The sequence below is a fragment of the Meriones unguiculatus genome, chromosome 1 (assembly GCF_030254825.1).
Source record: "Meriones unguiculatus strain TT.TT164.6M chromosome 1, Bangor_MerUng_6.1, whole genome shotgun sequence".
NCBI lineage: Eukaryota > Metazoa > Chordata > Mammalia > Rodentia > Muridae > Meriones > Meriones unguiculatus.
This window is the reverse complement of record NC_083349.1, coordinates 188,685,952-188,705,772: the sequence shown is the minus strand read 5'-3', so window position 1 is coordinate 188,705,772 and position 19,821 is coordinate 188,685,952. Positions and strand designations below refer to the sequence as shown.

The following is a 19,821-nucleotide window of genomic DNA, read 5'->3' as shown; positions in this document are numbered from 1 at the left end:
CCCTGTGCTCAGATATATTTGTACCTTGTGGGGCTCCCTGTCCCCTCTAGGATATACTAATTCCTCCTTCCTCCCTACACTCTGCCGAGGGTTTAGTTATGGGTCTCAGCATCTGTTTTGATACACTGCTAGGTAGAGTCTTTCAGGTGCCTTCTGTGGTAGGCTACTGTCCTGTTACTTGTTTTCTCCTATAGCTCCATTATTTCATTAGGATTTGCAGTATTATGTTATTCTATCTCTGTCATTTCTTGGCTGGAATATTTTATATCCATCCACGGTCCTGTAAACCATGTTAGGCTGAGGAACAGTTCTTAGAGGAAAGTAAGACTAATGAGTATGTGCTTTATTCTCTTAGGTTGAGTTGGTCACTTATTTAACACTTTCTGAAGGTGACTAGTTTTTGTTTTTTTTCTTTTATACTAAGACTCAGGTTAATGATAACTGACAAACTAATGATTTTTAGCATATAGATATTGGTATAATGTTCTTTTGGAATGTATACACTTTACTCTTGTTCATTTAAATGCTGATTTCTCTCCCCAACTCTCTGGTTTCAATCCTGACTTTGCATTGTGATACTTATTTTAAGCATCACCTGTCTCAACTTTGTGTAAACATGGCAAAATAAAGCAACTAGCCACAATGTTGAGCAAGGGAAAGGAAGCAGGAAGAGAGGGAGGAGCCAGAGAACAGAGGAGAGTGGGAGGCAGAGGCTGGGAGAACAGAGGCAGGAGAGAGATCTTGGAAGGACGTGGAGAGATGGACTGGACCTAATATATCACTAAAAGCAAGTATAATGTGTGAAATCTAAATGTTAGGAAACTATGAGGGCTTGGAGTTTTAGGATAGAGCAACTAATGCCCAGCATTGTGCTCTAGGTTAATTAAATAAATCATAGTCTCTGTGTGGTGATTAGGTTATATAGCTGTTTAGGATTAACAGCAGCTTTACCAGAAGATATATCAATAGTAAATATTAATCATCACCTACAACATATAGATTTAAACCATTTTTATATCTTTCATTCAGCAGAAATTATTTTATTTAATATTTTCTCTGGAGTTGTCCCATGCTTGTCTTGGAATGTGATGTTCAGGCTGTTTTCTGAGTTCTTGTGACATGTCTGCCTGTAGTCCTTGGACTCATTGTCACAGTTGGCAGGGAAATGAACTGCAAGAGGCAAGAAGGAAAAGTCGGTTTAGCCTAACTTGGTTGATGTTGGTTCAAACTTCTAGAGGGTCTGACACCAGGTGGTTTTTTGTAAGCATATCCAAGCACAGTACAGTTTTGGAATACAGCGTCTTGGTGTACTACAGTCCCTGGTGCATAAGGAAGCATGATTACAGTGAAACTCAACGCAGAGCACATGTGACCATGAAGCTGGGTTCTGTTGCCTAAGGGCCGAGGGTTTGGTGCAGTCTCTGATGGAGATAGTGTGGCAGTCAGCAGGCTATAAAGTATGTGTGACATCTCCCCTAAGGATGGATTCTATTGACTGAGAAACAAAGCCAAAAAATAAAGGTGTAGGGAGGAAGAGTCTGGGATAAACGCTCTGAGGGTGAGGTCTGGCTCTACAGTTAGCAGGGATCACCAGGTCATCCAGCGTCCACTCTCAGCCTTCTGGGTGGGAAACACAAACCCATTTCCTCTTTTGAGGAGACAACTCTGTGTGATTAACATTCCTGGTTTCCCTAGTGATCTGTGGGCACAAAGACCTTGTGCTCCCAACAGAGTTCTAAGATCACTTTGACTCTACATAGTTCCCCCTCTTCATCTACATATATGCATGTGCACATATTTCTGTTTGTGTATACACGCGTGTAGATACATGGATATCATGGTTTGCATGTGGAAGTCAGAGGACAGTCTTGGTTTTACTTTGTGTGAAACACAGGCCTTTTATTGTTTTTTGGTGTGTGTACCAGGCTGACTTGCAAGCTTCTGAGAATGCTTTGCCTCTGGTTTCCATCTTTTAGGGACACTAGGGTTATATGCAAATATTTTCTTCCATCCTTTGGCTTTTCTTTTCCTTCTATTAACATAATACGCTCTTCTGGTTATTTGGGTTCTGGGGATTTGAACTCATGTTCTCATGCTTGGACAGTGAGTGCTTTTAATCATTGAGCCATCTCCCACTCCATTAAACTCAGTTAAGTTTCTCTTTGACCTTTTTGACAAAGGAGTCTTTTGTGAAATAATTATTTTGGTCCTAAGTAAGCATGATTATTTTGACTTTGACAAGATAGCTTTAGGAAAACGTGTATTATTCAATAGGCAATTTGGGCTTTTTCAGTGATGTTTGAATGTTTTAAAATTTTTAGTACTGAGGATTGAACCCAGCGCCTTGTGTGTGCTCTGCAGGTGTTCTTCCAGTGAGCTATATCCCTAGTCCTGAGAACTTGTTAGTGCTGGAATTGCTTTATTATCTGTGTATAGCACATTTTGTCCATTCACTTACAGAACATCTTGGCTACTTCCAATTCCCAGTAGTGGTTGGGAATAAACTTGCTAAACATCTGGGTGCAGAGTGTGTGTGTATGTGTGTACTGATTTTTCAGTTCTTTTATGTAAATGCCAAGGAGTATGATTGCTAGACTAGATGACAAGAATGTTTTGGGAAGGAAACTATCTTCAAAAGTGATGCTTTTTCTCAAAATCTGATATTGGAGGCTCTTAAGTGTGTAGTGGAATGTACAGTGGTATCTTGTCTTAAATTTCTCATAAGCAGTATGTGAGGGCATCTAGTATGCTTAGCTGATGAGGAACATCTTTTATGTTCATTTTGGATCTGAACATTGCTTTTGGACAGGTAACTGTTGAGAGCTTTATTTTTTTCCCCCTAAATTGGGGGATTTATATTTTCGTAAGTGTTCTTTGTGTTTTTTTTTTTTTTTTTCAATGCAGTTTATTCAGGAACCTTGAACAATCATCTGACCCTGGGGAAAGCCAGCCCACTGCTTAAATAGCCTCTGGGTAGCCAACCTCAGCGTGCCACGTGGGCAATGCAGATAGGTCCACATACATGGAAGCAAGCCAGATCCTCCGCCTTAGCCAAATGTGGAGTTGTTCGTGACAGAGAGCACTCACCATCGGGAAGGTAGAAGGCGGAAACCAGCTCCTTCTTTAAGGCGCGGCATTACGCAGCTCTCTACAGTTCCCCCTTTTTGTTTTAGACGCATCAGGCAAGAGTAGAGGTCTGATCTCTGATATTAGAAATAAATTGGGACTTTGTACCGATGTTCATTTAGGTGTCATCCACCCAAAGAGCATCAGACCCATCCGATACCTTTTTCTCAGAGGCGGGACCTGGGGCATCAACCCACATGCAATCAGACATGCTCTTCTCTGGGTCGAAAGCAGCTGACCCTGAGTGCAGTGCTTAGCCTCGCATCCTGAGCGTCAGTTCTCTAGTGAATGTTTAGTTGCAAATATTTTATTTTATTCTTTGGCTTTTCTTTTCCTTTTTTTAACACGGTCATCACCTTTCTTTGTTTGACTCTTGATCTTGTACCAGTATGTGTGTATGTTTTCATACAATCTATAAAGGATTTAGACTATCGTTAGCCATGATGAGCCTTTTTCAATGAGGACAATAGAAAAAAAACTGTGTGACAGAAATCAGTAGAGTAAACCACTGATAAATTTCATTTTTTTAGTGTTGATTTCAAAGCAGCAATATGACGTTGTTAAAATAATTTGTTTTTCTTGATTCTACAAGCACCCCTGCTACACTGGAACAGAACTATATAGTTTGTGAGCTGCACCAAAAAATAAGTGTGCTGTTTTCCTTTTTGAGAAGCCACCTGAAGAAGAAGAGTATTGTGTTTTTCTCCAGTTGCAAAGAGGTATTGACTCAGAATTGTTCCTTTTGAATGTGTTTGCTTGGACCACTGTCCCCGAGCTGTCAGATGTCAGTTAGACAAGTCATTCCTTAGTGTGCTGTGTGGTGCTAGGAGACAGAGTTATAAAGATTGTTTCTGTTGGAGAAGAAATCATGACTGAGACTCAAGGCCCAATGAAGGCAGGAACTTTGTTTTTTTCTTCAGTACAGTTGTAGATGCTAGTGATTCTGAGAACATAGTATTCACCATCAAAAGTTTTGGTAGAATGGACTAGCTGGCTAAGTTGGGGCTTTTGTAATGATGCAGTTCTTCTTCCCTCCAGAAGTATGGAACTAAATATTCCTTTTTTTTTCTATGCCTCAAATTTTTGTTCATGTTCATCTCTTTTTGATATGTTTGCCCTGCATACCTTTATCTTGATTTTGGGTAAATAGTTGGTGCTTTTAAGGCAAATTTAAATTGTTATACATGAAAGTCCTTTTAGGATCACTTGTTCCTAAAAAAAATTTCTGTGAAATTTTGTCTATATCCTTATTTAGTTAACCAATAAATAATTGGTGAATACTAGCCCTGTCCTAGGAATAAGGATTCAGAGAAATATAGGATATTTGTTTCTTCCTTAAGGAGAAGAGATCATGCTTGGTTTATACCCTGCTTTCTCTGTATATTTAAGATTCCTGATGATAGACACACAATTAACCCTAGACTTAACTGCCTTTGCAGTAGCTTAGCGTGTTAAGAATGCAGGGGCATGTCTCTAACTTGTGGGAAGGTAAGAGATGGTTTGTTTCTGTTGTACAGAAGCCTATAATTTTCTGTGTTAAGAATGATTTCAGGTATTCTTAAGACCTATTTCAGAGTTTTATACCTCTTACGGAAGAGTTGGGTTTGTTAAAAGAGAATAAGGAGTAATGTACAGAAATGTTTTTATTCTAACAGAGCTTTTCTTCTTGCCACAGTCATTAGTTGCCATTAGTCATCTGTTTGCCTTTCAGTGTGTTAATCAGGCTTCACCAAGGACAGAATGCCTGGCAGATTTATTTTAAGGGGAGAATTACTTTAGCTTATCTTTCAGAGTTCTCAGCCTGTCATGGAGCTATGTGTATGACTGAGCAGAGCAGCTTGTGTCATGGTAGCCAGGGAACAGAGAGACAAGGCTTGCTGTAGATGCCCCCACATTCAGCCTCCTACCTCTTAGCTAATCCTCTCTGGAAAACCTTCATAGATATATCCAATGGGTGTACCTTATTCATCTTCTCCCGCTGATAAAGTTGATAATCAACACCTACTATCATAGTGACCAGTCCTGTGTGTTCTAGGCTCTGTCTTCATCTGCACAGTGCCTTTGCTATAGCAAATGCCCCTTTGTCTTTCCCATTTTTTCCCTCTTTTCCTTTTGTTGATAATTGCCCACACTAAGAATGATAAACAAACCCAGTGTTCCTGCTTTTCTCTATTCTTCACAACAGTGCCTTCTAAAGACTTACTTTTACTAGTTGAATCGCTTTCTTTACATTGTTCTCTTCTTAACCCTCAATTCAGCCAGCTCTTAAAGGATGCAGCTCTCCAGTTAGTGCTCAGTTACCTGTTCTTATCTCACTTGCCCTGTCAGAAGCACTCCCTCACACTTAAAATTTTTACTTTATACCCATTATCCTGTCTTTATTCTCTCTTGCTGACTGTTCTAACTACTTTTGTTGTTTTTTTTTCCTGTTTGGCTGCTGGAATTTTGAGCACTTCTTATCTCTCTCCTCTGCTCCCTTTTCTTAGTATGTTTGTGGGTAACCTCATGGTTTTGAATGCAGTTGAATGCTGTCACTGCCAAAAATACAACGTAAGTCCTGACTTCTTTTCTGAGCTTTTTTCTTTTGACGATGGAGAATATCCAGTTGTATGCAGAGACCTCTCAAATAAGAATACTTTAACAGTTTCTGTCCCCAGATCTGCTTTCTCCATTTTTGTAATCCTTAATTTCTGTCTTTTTATCCGTAATTGATGCTATTGGTAATTTGTTAGCTTTGTAGCATCTTGTCATCTCCTGTGCTCCAGTACAGTTTGGACTGTGCTCAACTTTCTGTTAGCCCCCTGCTTGGTCTCCCCATTCTTAGACTTCTACTTTGTAGCTAGTATGGTTTTTGGAAAGTGGCTACTAGAAGGTGTCATTGATTTGTCTAAACCCCTAATTCCAGGCTTAGGCTCTACCTCAGCTGAATTGTTAAAAAGCAGGAAGTGAAGTCCAGTCTTGATTCAAGAGAGTCAGATTGCAGGAAGTTTTCTTGCATTTAACTTAATTTCTGTATGTGCTTTTCCTAAAATGAATTTGCCTCGGTGCATCTGGCCTGCAGATTCATTTTACCATCTCTCTTTTCATGGTGGCCTCTTTGTGTATCTTTACAATAAAAAGGCATGAATCCATTATTCCTGATTTTACTGGGATAATGTGCTGGAATCAGAGCTTCCCTGGCTCTAGAGTGTTAAAGAACATAGAAGTAATAATAAGACTGCAGAAGTTGGTCCAAAAAGGAAGGTGACACATAATTCCTTTCAGAAGTAATGCAGTTTATGTGTTTAGGGGTAGACCTGTCTTCTAATATAGAGGTCTATTTTTAAAAAAAATTATGTAAAAACTTTTTTTAAAAAATATATGTTAGAAATGTTGAATTCTGCCTCCGTCAAACAGTATTCAGTTAGGAGTAAGTACATAATAAAGAGAAATAAAACTAAAACAGTTAACTCCTTTAGCCTATATATGGAAATATTTTATAATAAAATTTTACTTATATCTTAAATTATTTATTAAATCCTATTTTTTTGGGAAGGGGGATCAGCTAAGTGTTAACGTGATAAATTCTCAGCCGGAGTAGAAAGTTAACACAACTGTTGTTATAGGAAATTAAATGTACAACTTAAGAGCATTTTGCTGCAGAAGTTTATGAATTAAAATGTGATTAATGAAAAACTTTCAAGTTTAAAACCTGTGAGGTCTCTGTGAGGTCAAGAGCTAAAATGAAAATTGCAGGAGGAAGGAAACAGATCTTTCTTCTGTCAAGTGTTCTTTACACATCTCTCACAGCTTTCCTATTTAGAAGCTTCTGGATATTTATATTACAAAACTGTTTATTCTAAATACAGTTTTATAGAGGTTATATTCTTACAGCTATTCAAAATTGGAAAACATTTAGGAGACTTAAATGTAAGAATATTTTTTCAAATTTTATTTATATTATTTTTTTAATTTTTTTGAGGTTTCAAAGATTATTATTATTATTTATTATTATTTGAGAATTAAACATTTTTTAAAAAGTCAAAATTCTTTTAGAAAATATATGAGCAAGAATGTTGCAAGACCCTAATCTAGATACATTTCTTTAAAAAGGACCACACAGCTGGTAAAATGTGTACCTTACCCTGAGGACTAACTTACCTTGTGCTTGTGCCCAGGTTCAGTATCTGTTCCGGGTGTTCTGCCGGCTGCGCCCAGGAATCTCTATCCTTGCTCTCCATGGCCGGCAGCAGCAGATGAGAAGAATGGAAGTCTACAACGAATTTGTCCGAAAGAGGGCTGCAGTACTTTTTGCTACTGATATTGCAGCCAGGGGGTTGGGTAAGTGAACTTCCTGGAGTGTCATGACTGTAGTCACAGGAATATATTCACTCAATGCTGTTTTTCCGAAAATCTCGGAATCTCAAACCTTGTGAGAGAAAAATTAGAAAATTAGTAAGTTGATAAACGTGACAGATCATGGTGAAATACTGTGTAGTATTTGCATCGCCTGTGAGCATGGTTATTATTTTATGATAATTAAATTATAATCCTAGGAGCCTCCACAATCATCAAAGGAAGATAAAAGGATTAAAAGTTTACAGATAAGAAAATTTTTTACAGTTTTGAAAACTGAAATTATAATGTATTTAACAAGAAAAATCAGTGAAACCCATTTTTTGACCAATCATTCTGATTTTTAAAGTGACTTTATTTAACATTTTAATTTTATTTTCAAAAAGGCACTGTGGTGACATGACATACATATACCTTGAAGCTTTGTGGGCCTGCGTGAGGTGGAGGTGTTTAGAGAACTAGTAACCTGAATTTTTCAATCACTTTATCGTGTGTAATTAATTATAGTTTATTTTAAGCATACGTAAACAGTAGGTAAAAATATTACCCTCCTTTCTTTTGAGATGATCTCACTGTAGTTACTAGCTAGTCTATGACTTGCTTTGTAGACTACACTGGCCTCAAAGTACAGACATCTACTTGCCTCTGCCTCCCACTGACGCTGTGCACAATAACTGTTTTTTTTTTAATGATTTCTTTTTTTTTTTTTTTTTGTCATGGACCTCTTGGGGTGATTTTTTTTTCTTTTAATTTAAAAATTATTTTACTTAATTGTCGTCTGAAATCCTTGGAGCAAACCCCATAAGTGAGTAGAGGTAGTTGTGAGAAATTGAGAACAGGTTTCTTTGAAAATGGGTATTGCCTACAGTAGTCAGAAATATAGGGTATATAATTGCTTATCAGTTTAGTTGGAGGCAGGACTAACCAGAAAAACAAACTTTTATATAAATTCAAAAAAGGTTTAAAAGTTGTAAAATCTTATTTTTATCATTTTTAATGTTTCTGTATACATTCGTGTGTGTGCAAAGTATATGGAGGCTGGAGGTGATGTCTGATATCTTCTGTGCTTCCCATCTTATTTCTTGATACACAGTAGCTCACTGAATTTGGAGTTCACAGAATCTGCTGGAACGGCAGGCCAGCAAGCCCAAACATCCTCTTACCCTTGTCTCCCCAGTGTTGCAGCTAGTGCTGCCATGCTTGACTTAAAACAGGTTTTTCGTTTGTTTGTTTGCCTGGTTTTTAGGTTTTAATATGAGTGCTAGGGATCCAAACTAAGGTTCTTGTGCTTGGGTGACAGGCACTTTGCCAAACTGAACCGTCTCCTCATACCCAGAAACCAGCTTACGGTTTATTGGTACCCTATGAAAAGTGATGGTTTTAGGTAATTGAACATCTGGGTACTTCATTGTCAGTCACAAAGCAAGTGTCTCTTCTGTTTCAGATAAGAAGCAATCTAATTTTGGTTCACTTTGTCAAAGTAGAGAAATGTAATTTCTTTTTTAATGCAACTAATTTTATTTTTTAAATTTGTTTGTTTTGTTTTTCAAGGCAGGGTTTCTTTTTTTTTCTTCTTCTTCTTTTTTTTTTTTTTTTTTTTCTTTCCAGAGCTGAGGACGGAACCCAGGACCTTGCGCTTGCTAGGCAAGCGCTCTACCACTGAGCTAAATCCCCAATCTCAACTAATTTTATTTTTAATAAAATTTTGTTTAGATGTGATAGAAAGCCTTGGTTGGCACATAATACTGTAAAATAATAATAGTCAGCAGGCTAGACACTGAAATTGCTCCTCCCACTGATATTTCTTCTGTGTAGATTTTCCAGCTGTGAATTGGGTTCTTCAGTTTGATTGTCCAGAGGATACCAACACGTATATTCACAGAGCTGGTAGAACCGCCAGGTAGGTGTGCTGCCTTACTTCTTTGCTTTTAACAAAGCATGCATTTGCTCTAGCTGCAGGTAACCACAGAATGGAACAATTAGGTATTGAGTTAATATACAATTTGTTGTGAGGTAATAACAGCTTGATCAGGATAGGGAGATGGCTCAGTGGATTAAAGTGCTTGCCATACAAGCCTATCAACCTGACCTTGATTCCCAGAATCCACTTAAAAAGCCTAATAGAGTGATGCTCATCTCAGTAGTGCTGTGGTAAGATGGGAGACAGGAATAGGGGATTTGCTCAGCTTCTTGCAAACCAGCTAGCCTACAGTAACACTGTGCATTAGGAGAAGCAAGAGACACTCTTCCTTAGCAGGCAGAAGGCAAAAACCACTTCTGAAAAGTTGGCTTTTAACCTCTCCATGTGGCATGCATAGGCTCTCTTTCTTATACATGCATGACAAGAAACAAACAAATAAAAAAATTATGGCCCGAATGCTGTTGTAATTAAGAACAATCTATAAAGCTTTAGTATTTTGTTTTTATTTTACATTTCTAAACTTTTCTAAGAACTGCTTACTGAACGTCATTTCACGGGATCTTCATGACCTCTGTATTTTCATACAAAGAAATCGAGTGTTTAAGCAGTTATGTAATATGTTCGAAGATACAAAGAGCCAAGATTTGAGCCCAGGCAGTCTGATTTATCTGTTCTAGTTCTTGTACTCCTAATATCTGTGGTATAGGGTGTAATAAGGGACAGAATTAGTAGGAGTCATAGATTTCTTTTTTTGAGTAAGAATTAAAGGCATTTGTGAAGGTTCCTCCCAGTGACAATTTTTATATGTTTGTCGCCCACCCCTTTTTGCATTTCAAGTTGAAGCATCTTTTTTTTTTAATTTTTAATTTTATTTTTATTAATTACAGTTTATTCACTTGATATCCCAGCTGTAGCTCCCCCATCCCCACCTAATCCCACTCTATCTCCTTCTTCTCTTCTCCTATCTTCCTCCCACAGTCCAATGATAGGGCAGGTCTCTATCAGGTCTCATCAGGACTGGCTTCTTTGTCTTTCTCTGTGGTCTGCTAAGACTGTTCCCCCCTCAGTTAGAGGTGATCAAAAAGCCAGCCCATGAGTTCATGTCAGAGACAGTCCCTGTTCCTATTACTGGGAACCCTCTTTGACACTGAGCTGCTATGGGCTACATCTGTTCAGGGGTTCTAGGTTATCTCCATTCATGGTCCTTGGTTGCAGTATCAGTTAAGAAAAGACCCCTGGGTCCAGATTTTTTTGGTTCTGTTGCTCTCCTTGTGGAGCTCCTGTCCCCTCCAGGTCTTTCTATCTCCCCGTTCTTTCATAAGATTCCCAGCACTCTGCCCAAAGTTTGACTATGAGTCTCCGCATCATGTTTTGATACCCTGCTGGGTAGAGTCTTTCAGAGTCCTTCTGTGGTAGGTTCCTGCCTTGTTCCCTGTTTTCTCCCTCTTCCAGTGTCCAGCCCGTTTGCCTTTCTGAATGAAGATTGAGCATCTTACCCTGGGTCCCCCTTCTTGATTAGCCTCGTTAGGTGTATAGATTTTAGTATTATTATCCTATATTATATGTCTAATATCCACTTATAAGTGAGTATATGCCATGTGTGCCTTTCTGCTTCTGGGATACCTCACTCAGAATGATGATCTTTTCTAGTTCCCACCATTTGCCTGCAAATTTCATGATTTCCTTGTTTTGCATTGCTGAGTAGTATTCCATTGTGTAAATATAACACACTTTCTGTATCCCTTCCTCAACTGAGGGACATCTGGGTTGTTTCCATGTTCTGACTATTACAAATAAAGCTGCTATGAACATGGTTGAGCAAATGTCCTTGTTGTATACTTGAGCATGTTTTGGATATATGCCCAGAAATGGTATAGCTGGATCTTGAGGAAGGACTATTCCTCAAGCACTGTTCCTAATTGTGTGAGAATGCGCCAGATTGATTTCCAAAGTGGTTGTACAAGCTTATATTCCCACCAGCAATGGTAGGGTTCTTCCTTCTCCACATCCTCTCCAGCATGTGTTGTCATTTGAGGTTTGGTCTTAGCCATTCTGATGGGTGTAAGGTGAAATCTCTGGGTCGTTTTGATTTGCATCTCCCTGATGGCTAAGGATGTTGAACTTTTCTTTAAGTGTTTCTCTACTGTTTTATATTCCCATACAGAGAATTCTCTATTTAGCTTTGTACCCATTTTTTAATTGGATTACTTTATTTGTTGGTTTTTAACTTCTTGAGGTTTTTATATATTCTGGATATCAGCCCTCTGTCAGATGTAGAGTTGGTGAAGACCCTTTCCCAGTCTGTAGGCTGTCGTTTTGTTCTGATGACAGTGTCCTTTGCTTTACAGAAGCTTTTCAGTTTCATGAGGTCTCATTTCTTGATTGTTGATCTTAGAGCCTGTGCTCTTGGTGTTCTGTTCAGGAAGTTGTCTCCTGTGCCAATGAGTTCAAGGCTCTTCTCCACTTTTTCTTCTAACAGGTTTAGTGTGTTTGGTTTTCTATTGAGATCTTTTATCCACTTGGACTTTAGTTTTGTGCAGGGTGATAAGTATGGATCTGTTTGCATTTTTCTACATGTAGACATCCAGTTAGACCAGCACCATTTGTATGGTTTTGGAATCTTTATCAAAACTCAGGTGTCCATAAGTGTGTGGGTTTATTTTGGGGTCTTCTATTCGATGCCATTGATCCACCATTTTGTTTCTATGCCAGTACCATGCAATTTTTATTACTGTTGCTCTATAGTACAGCTTGAGATCAGGGATGGAGATACCTCCAGGAGATCTTTTATTGTAGAGGATTGTTTTAGCAATTCTGGGTTTCTTGTTGAAAAATTTTCTTTCAAGGTCTGTAAAGAATTGTGTTGGTAGTTTGGGAATTGCATTGAATCTGTAGATTGCTTTTGGTAAGATGGCCATTTTTACTATAGTTGAAGCTTCTTATACTGGCTTAATAGCTGTGGGAAAAATGTCTAGACTATAAAACAAAGTCAGTTATTTTGAGCTAAATAACAAATGGATCTAAATGAATGAAAAGGATTATGTAATTTATTAGTCCTATTGAGATTGCAGTGAAATTTATAGAATTATAAATGGCTAACAGCTTTCTGATCACAGTTTTTCTCAAAAGCCTTACAATACTACTTTTACCTTAATAATTCTTTGTCTAGATGTTGCTCTTAAGGAAGTGGAGAGATGGAATCTGGATGTGGTAGCTCTTAGCTGAGGAGTGGAAGGCTGAGACAGAAGGACCTTAAAGCTTAAGGCTTACCTGGACTTCAGAGTAAGTTCAAGGCAAGCCTAGGTAATTTAGACCTTGCTTTAAAAAGAAGTTAAAGGAGGATCGAGAATGTAGTTGAGTCGAAGAATTCTTGTCCTAGTATTTGTTAGGTCTTTAGTGCCTGCCATGCATGTATGAGCACCTGAGTTTGAAACCCTGCTACCCATGTGCAGATACTTTGAAAGTGACATGCATATGTTTTCCTAGTGCTTTTGGGTCGAGACAGGTAGATCCCCAGAACTTAATAGCCAGCTAGTGTAGCTGAGTAGATGAGTTCCAGGTTCAGTTAGAGACTGTCAAAAAATAAGATGGAGAGCTGGTGGTGAAGCATCTAACAGCAGTTATCGGCTTTTATGTGCACACACTCACCTGTTTGTAAGACATAGAGAGAACAAAAAAAAAAAAGGAAAACAGATGAATAACATTGAAGTAAAATTGTTGTGATATGGTATTTATGATGGTTAGGAATTGTAAATAACATCAATATTAATCATAATAAAGTCATGTGAATAGCTGTTTGGTTTCTATTTTCTTAACTGTTTTCCTTGTCATCAAAACGGTAGAGTTTGGTGTTGATCTAACAGGACTAGCATCTTCTGATGCTTTCCCAGGGCTGAGAGGGGCTTCAGGCCTCCGGGCTAAGTTCTTGCTGCACAAAGACTGCTGCTCTAGCGGGCTTCGTCTTTCCACTTCATCTGTGCCCGCTCTTTCCCCTTCCTCTTTCCGCTCCCTTTGCTTTCTCTCATTTTTTTCTGTCTTTCTCTTTCTTTACAAACTTTCCCTTCCTTTCTTTTCTTTATTTTTTTCACATTTAGATTTTAGGTAACTCTTAAGAAAATAATAAATAATTTTGTATATAAGGACATTTTTTCAGTTGAAGTGAAAAGTTTTTCATGTTTCCTAGTTTTCCTGTTTCCTGATTTTCATAGAATGTTAACAGTGTCTAAGTGTTTTCTGATTGATTTGAATTTATACCATGGGCCACCATCAAATATGACTAATAAAAATATACTCAAATGTTTCCTTTAAGAACAAAATGAAGACAGTATAATGAGAAACATATTTTACAGTAGATTGATTTGCTAGAAGTACAAAAGTAAGTCTCTGAATTGGAATAATGATATATTTTAAACAAGCCGCAAGAGGTGAGGCTGGAAGGTATCCCTGCAGTGAGAGAGACCAGCCATTAAAATGGCTTTCTCTTGAGATCTAAAGGGAAGGACACATAGTGTCAAGCTGTTCTGTTTATAGTTGCTGTTACTGTGTGTGTGTCAGTGCATGAATATGTTGGAGCGTGCGGGACACGCCTGTGGAGGTCAGACACAACTTTGTAAGTCAGTTTTGTTTTTCCACTTTCACTTGGGTTCCAGAGATTGAGCTCAGGTTGCCAGGCTTTGGTGGCAGAACTATTTCACCAGCTCTGTTTTCAGTTTCTCTTTTTAAAGTTTTATTTATTATGAATACAATGTTGTGTCTGCATGTACACCTGCATGCCAGAAGAGGGCACCAGACCTCATTATAGATGGTTGTAAGCCACCATGTGTTTGCTGAGAATTGAACTCAGGACCTCTGGGCGAGAAGCCAGTGCTCTTAGTCTCTTAGCCATCTTCAACAGCCCGTTTTCAGTTCTTAAGAAGGTGGACCTTCGGATTATTTTTTACAGTGAGATCTTTTGAGAAGTGGGTGATACAAATCTTCCCTAATGAGTTAATTCCCTTTAGTAAACATGTGGTTGGTAAAAATTGGTGCATGCACCCATGCACACCTGCCTTTTTGTGGTCCTGTAGGTCTTTGGATAAGAATGGTTATAAATGCTATCTTGCAAACATATTAGACTGGAAAGTGGTTTTCAAGCCTTTACCTCTGCCGGTGGTCTGATGTGGAAAGTGGAGACTGATTCTTTCCTAGAATATGTTTAGAAGTATTTTGAAATTTCTCTGTGTGAGATTAATGAGTGTTTCAGTATGTCATGAAATGATTCAAGAAAGAAAAGTGTTCCTGGTTTTTACTTTTCAATAAGTTGATGGAAATACAATGTAGTTGAGCATGTTCTGGTGAGCATTAAAGTGGATCTTGATGGAGCCTTAGCATACACTGCAATGCTGAGTCTGAAGGGCATACTTGGTTTTTTCTTTAGAGAGAATACTGTTTTAAAGAATGTTTATTTTTTAACATAGTCATTAACTTTTAAAGTAGAAGTCTGACCTTTCGTACATAAGGAACAATTCCGAATTGACTATTTCAAGGTTAGTATATATAATGCTTACTTTTTTTTTTCCTGGTGGTTTAAAATGGCCATTAGTGGGCTTGGAGATAATAAGAAAACTGTGGGCTATGAGACTGAATAATTGAGTTGAATAAAGGCTAAATTAAAAATTTAAACTAATTAAAATCCCATGTTAGGCTGTAATTAAAACCAGGTTGCCAGAAAGTGTTTGCTTTTGGAATTGAGCATTAATGTATAAATATAGGAAAGTGAATTTGTTAGAAAAATTACTAAAACTGGAGAATCTGGTTTCATTATTATTTTTTTCCTGTGCTTTACCAAGGAAAAATAAAGGATGATTCAGGTATTTATTGCCTTCAAGTATTTACTTGTTTAATGAATTCTTTGTTCCTTAATGAATTCATTGGATCCATAGCAAAGAAAAATTTTCCTTAATCCACTTAACAAATGATATCCTTTTTGAGACAAGTGAGTGAAGATAGTTTATAGTGATCTATCTTGTGGTACGTTCTGCTACTTAAAAACAATTGTCGTTAAGGCTTGCAGTGTTTGGTACTCAAAAAGCATGAATTCTTTTATTTTAAATAAAAATTAGCAGTTGAAAACAATATTTGTAATTAGAAAGTAGGCACACAGCAGATGAGCCCTTCATGTGTGTGCAGCAGGGAGGCGAGGGTAGAAGATAGTTTTATGTAACTTTACTTAGAGTACTAAGAGAGAAATAATTTCAGCTATATTCCAATTCAGTTGTCTTTGCCTTGCTTGTAGTCCTCAGAATTTTGAGCTAATTTATGTAGCAAACTGTGATTCCACTAGGGGACAGCAGAGGCAAGCTTTTGCATTTCATATGCCTTCAATATACATTTTAACAACAAGTTTGAAGCTGGGAATTTGTCAAAATTCCTAAATTGGGAAGGGTTCCTGGTTTGTAGAAGATGCTTGTATTTTAAGGAATCATTAAGAATTTTTTAAGAGTCCTTAACTTTTTGCAAATTGAAATAATAGAAAAAAGACAATTTCCACAATAATTAAGCCTATTGTGAATTTATTAGGTATGTGATAGGAGGAACAGTATTTGCAAGTGAAATTTCTTATTCTTAAAAATTCTCTTAGCTGGGAAGGTTAAAGTTCTGCTCGTCTCTTTCTCCCAAGGAGGAAATTGCTTCCTCATGCGGCTCTCTGTCTTGTGACTTGAAACATTGAGGAGCTGCGCTGTAATAGAGCTGGTAGAGGTACAGAGGCAAGTAAGGGTCTGGCACTTCTTGGGAGCTTCTCAGGTCAGTCGGTGACAGGCCTATGCACTTGCCCCATTTTTTTTTTTTTTTTTTTTCTTCTTGTTGTTCCAGGCTAGGTCTTGTTGCTGCTTGTATATGCTAGATTGCTGTTGCCTTAGGGTCTTTTATATTAGTTTCTGATGTAATGCGTTCCCCACAGTTATCTGTGTGGCTATTTTTGTTATCCCCCTCAATTTGCACCCTTCTTTTTTTTCTATCATTTAGCACATTTAGAAACATTAGAACATTTAGTTGGCTTTCTTTTTCTTCTTTGCTTTTCTCATTACTAGGTTGTTTTATAATGGTTTTCTCCCTACATTGTTGGCCAGTAAGCCCAAGAGATTCTCCCATTTCCTGTTCTTCCCAGCACTTGGGTTATAGGCATGTATGATTATGCCTAGCCTTTTACATGGATGTTGGGGATCTGAACTCAGGTCCTTCCTCAGGTTCTTGCTCAGCAGAGCCTGTGGTGCTTCTGAGTTCACTCATGGTGGCACCTCCCCAGCTTGTCCTCTGAGAGGTATTACAGATACCGCAGTTGTGATGTCTGCCAGTTACCTTACTTAGTTAGGATGTCACCTTTGTGTTTTATATAGTAACGTCTGCCATTGTACATGGTTTACTCTAATGGCTAAAGGGAATGTTTTAAATTCATATTTTTTGTAGTAAGTGAAAATGAATATTTTTGAGTCTTGCAATTCTGCCTTTAACCAATGAGGAAGGTATTTATAACTAGTTTTTCAGTGCTAACAGATAATGAGATAAAGGAGAATCTATATATTCATATTTTCTCTTTGTTTGCAAGAAAATTAAATAAGAATAAAGACAAAATATTCAAGTGTTCACTGGTCTCTGAAATACTGCCTTTATACCTTGTGAAACTTGACTGTCCCTTCCATGTCTCTACCCCTAGTGTTACATTGGCTGCTGCTTCTTCAAGTTTCGTTTATGGTGTCATTATTTCTGAACAATTTTCTTAGTATCTAGACTATTAGATAGAATTTTCTGTTATGCTCTTATAGTTTCCTCTATATTATTGACACACTCAATCCTATATTATTATTATTATCACTCACTCCCCCCAAACTCCGACACCCAGACAGGTTTTTCTGTATATCCTTGACTGTCTTGGAACTCTCTGGATACCCTCTCTGGAGGCTGGCCTCAAACTCAGAGATCTGCCTGCCTTCACCTCCCGAGTGCTGGGATTAATACCTACTCATATAGGCACTCAGCTTTGTTAAGAGCCAGCATAATGTCTATTTTCTTACCATTTCACCTTCTGGAGTATTAATAAGATGTTAAAAATTAATAAATTAGCTATAATAAAATAGCTTAACATTTTGGTATGTTTTATTTAATCTTTTTCAGTCTGTGCATACAAGTATTTTTTTTTTTCCCTTATTAGAGTGGAGTTACATTTTAATCTGGGCACAGGGGTCTTTTCTGAGACTGATACTCCAACCAAGGACCATTCATGGAGATAAACTAGAACCCCGCACAGATGTAGCCCATGGCAGTTCAGTGTCCTAGTGGGTTCCATAGTAATGGGAAGAGGGACTGTCTCTGACATGAAATGATTGGCCTGCTCTTTGAACACCTCCCCCTGAGGGGTAGCAGCCTTACCAGGCCACAGAGGAAGACAGTGCAGCCACTCCTGATATGATCTGATAGACTAGGATCAGAAGGAAGGAGAGGAAGACCTCCCCTATCAGTGGGCTTAGGGAGGGACATGCATAGAGAAGAGGGAGAGAGGGTGTGGGAGGGGAGGAAGGAGGGGGCCATGGGGGGATACGGAGTGAATAAAGTATAATAATAAAAATTAAAATAAAAAGTGGAAAAAAATTAATATGTAAGCGAGAAAGCTTTCCTTTAGTTTTTGTAAAAAAGTACAGTACCATCTCTTAGTTACTGAAGCCGGTTTTTTCTTTCAACATTCAGTGATAAAATGCTATTTTCAGACAGTGTTATAGAGACTTTGCAGAAGCATTCAAGGTAGTGAAAATCTTGCTCTAACATACCTTTTTAGTCGTCTTCCTGCTGATCATTTTGTATCCCATCTGTGGACCTTCCATTTTTTAGGTCTCTCTTTGCAAAAACAGCCTAGTTTTGTCTGGTTTCTTTTACTGAGAGAAGGCATTCTTTTAGAACACCTTAGCCGTCCCTCTTTTTTCAAATTTAAATTTTAATTTTTTATATTAATTATAGTTTATTTACTTTGTATCCCAGCTGTAGCTCCCTCCCTCATCCCTCCCAATCCCACCCTCCCTCCTTCATCTCCTCCCACTTCCCTTCCCAAGTCCACTGATAGGGGAGGTCCTCCTCCTCTTCCGTCTTACCCTAGGCTATCAGGTCTTATCAGGACTGGCTGCATTGTCTTCATCTGTGGCCTGGTAAGGCTGCTCCCCCCTTAGGGGGAGGTGATCAAAGAGCAGGCCAATCAGTTCCTGTCAGAGACAGTACCTGTCCCTATTACTAGGTACCCCACTTGGAGACTGAGCTGCCATGGGCTACATCTGTGTGGGGTTCTAGGCTATCTCCATGCATGGTCCTTGGTTGGAATATCAGTCTCAGAAAAGACCCCTGGGCCCAGATTTCTGTTGCTCTCCTTGTGGAGCTCCTTTCTGTCTCCCACTTCTTTCATAAGATTCCCTGTACTCTGCCCAAAATATGGCTAGGAGTCTCAGCCTCTGCTTCGATACCCTGCTGGGTAGAGATTCTCAGAGGCCCTCTGTGGTAGGCTGCTGTCCTGTTCCCTGTTTTCTCCCTCTTCCTATGTCCATCCTGTTTGCCTTTCTGAATGAGGACTGAGCATCTTACCTAGGGTTCTCCCTCTTGCTTAGCTTCTTTAGGTGTACAGATTTTAGTATGTTTATCTTATATGTCTAATATCCACTTATAAATGAGTATATACCGTATGTGCCTTTCTGCTTCTGGGATATCCCACTCAGAATGATGTTTTCTAGTTCCCACCATTTGCCTGCAAATTTCATGATTTCCTTGTTTTTCATTGCTGAGTAGTATTCCATTGTGTAAATGTACCACAATTTCTGTGTCCCTTCCTCAGTTGAGGGACATCTGGGTTGTTTCCATGTTCTGGCTATTATGAATAAAGCTGCTATGAAGATGGTTGAGCAGATGTCCTTGTTGTGTACTTGAGCATGTTTTGGATATATGCCCAGGAATGGTATAGCTGGATCTTGAGGAAGGACTATTCCTGATTGTCTGAGAAAGTGCCAGATTGACTTCCAAAGTGGTTGTACCAGATTACATTCCTACTGGCAGTGGATTAGGGTTCTCCCTTCTCCACAACCTCTCCAGCATGTGTTGTCACTTAAGTATTTGATCTTGGCCATTCTCATGAGTGTAAGGTGAAGTCTCAGGGCCGTTTTGATTTGCATTTCCCTGATCACTAAGGATGTTGAGCTTTTCTTTGTTTGTCTACCATTTTTTATTCCTCTGCAGAGAATTCTGTTTAGCTCTGTACCCCATTTTTTAATTGGATTACTTGATTTGTTGCTTTTTAACTTCTGAGTTCTTTATATATTCTGGATATTAGCCCTCTGTCAGATATAGGGTTGGTGAAGATCCTTTCCTAGTCTGTAGTCGTTTTGTTGTGATGACAGTGTCCTTTGCTTTACAAGCTTTCCCCTTTGCAC

The 19,821-nt window shown here is 38.4% G+C and overlaps 1 protein-coding gene across 1 annotated transcript in view; it reads left to right on the top strand.

Annotated features, from left to right (window-relative positions):
• Nucleotides 1-19,821, top strand: part of Ddx10 (DEAD-box helicase 10) — a 163,348-nt gene that overhangs the window by 13,444 nt on the left and 130,083 nt on the right. The window contains exons 7-9 of the mRNA XM_060373868.1: nucleotides 3,719-3,845; nucleotides 7,284-7,446; nucleotides 9,277-9,361. Of these exons, the coding sequence (XP_060229851.1) occupies nucleotides 3,719-3,845; nucleotides 7,284-7,446; nucleotides 9,277-9,361 (375 nt within the window). The remainder of the gene's footprint in view (nucleotides 1-3,718; nucleotides 3,846-7,283; nucleotides 7,447-9,276; nucleotides 9,362-19,821) is intronic.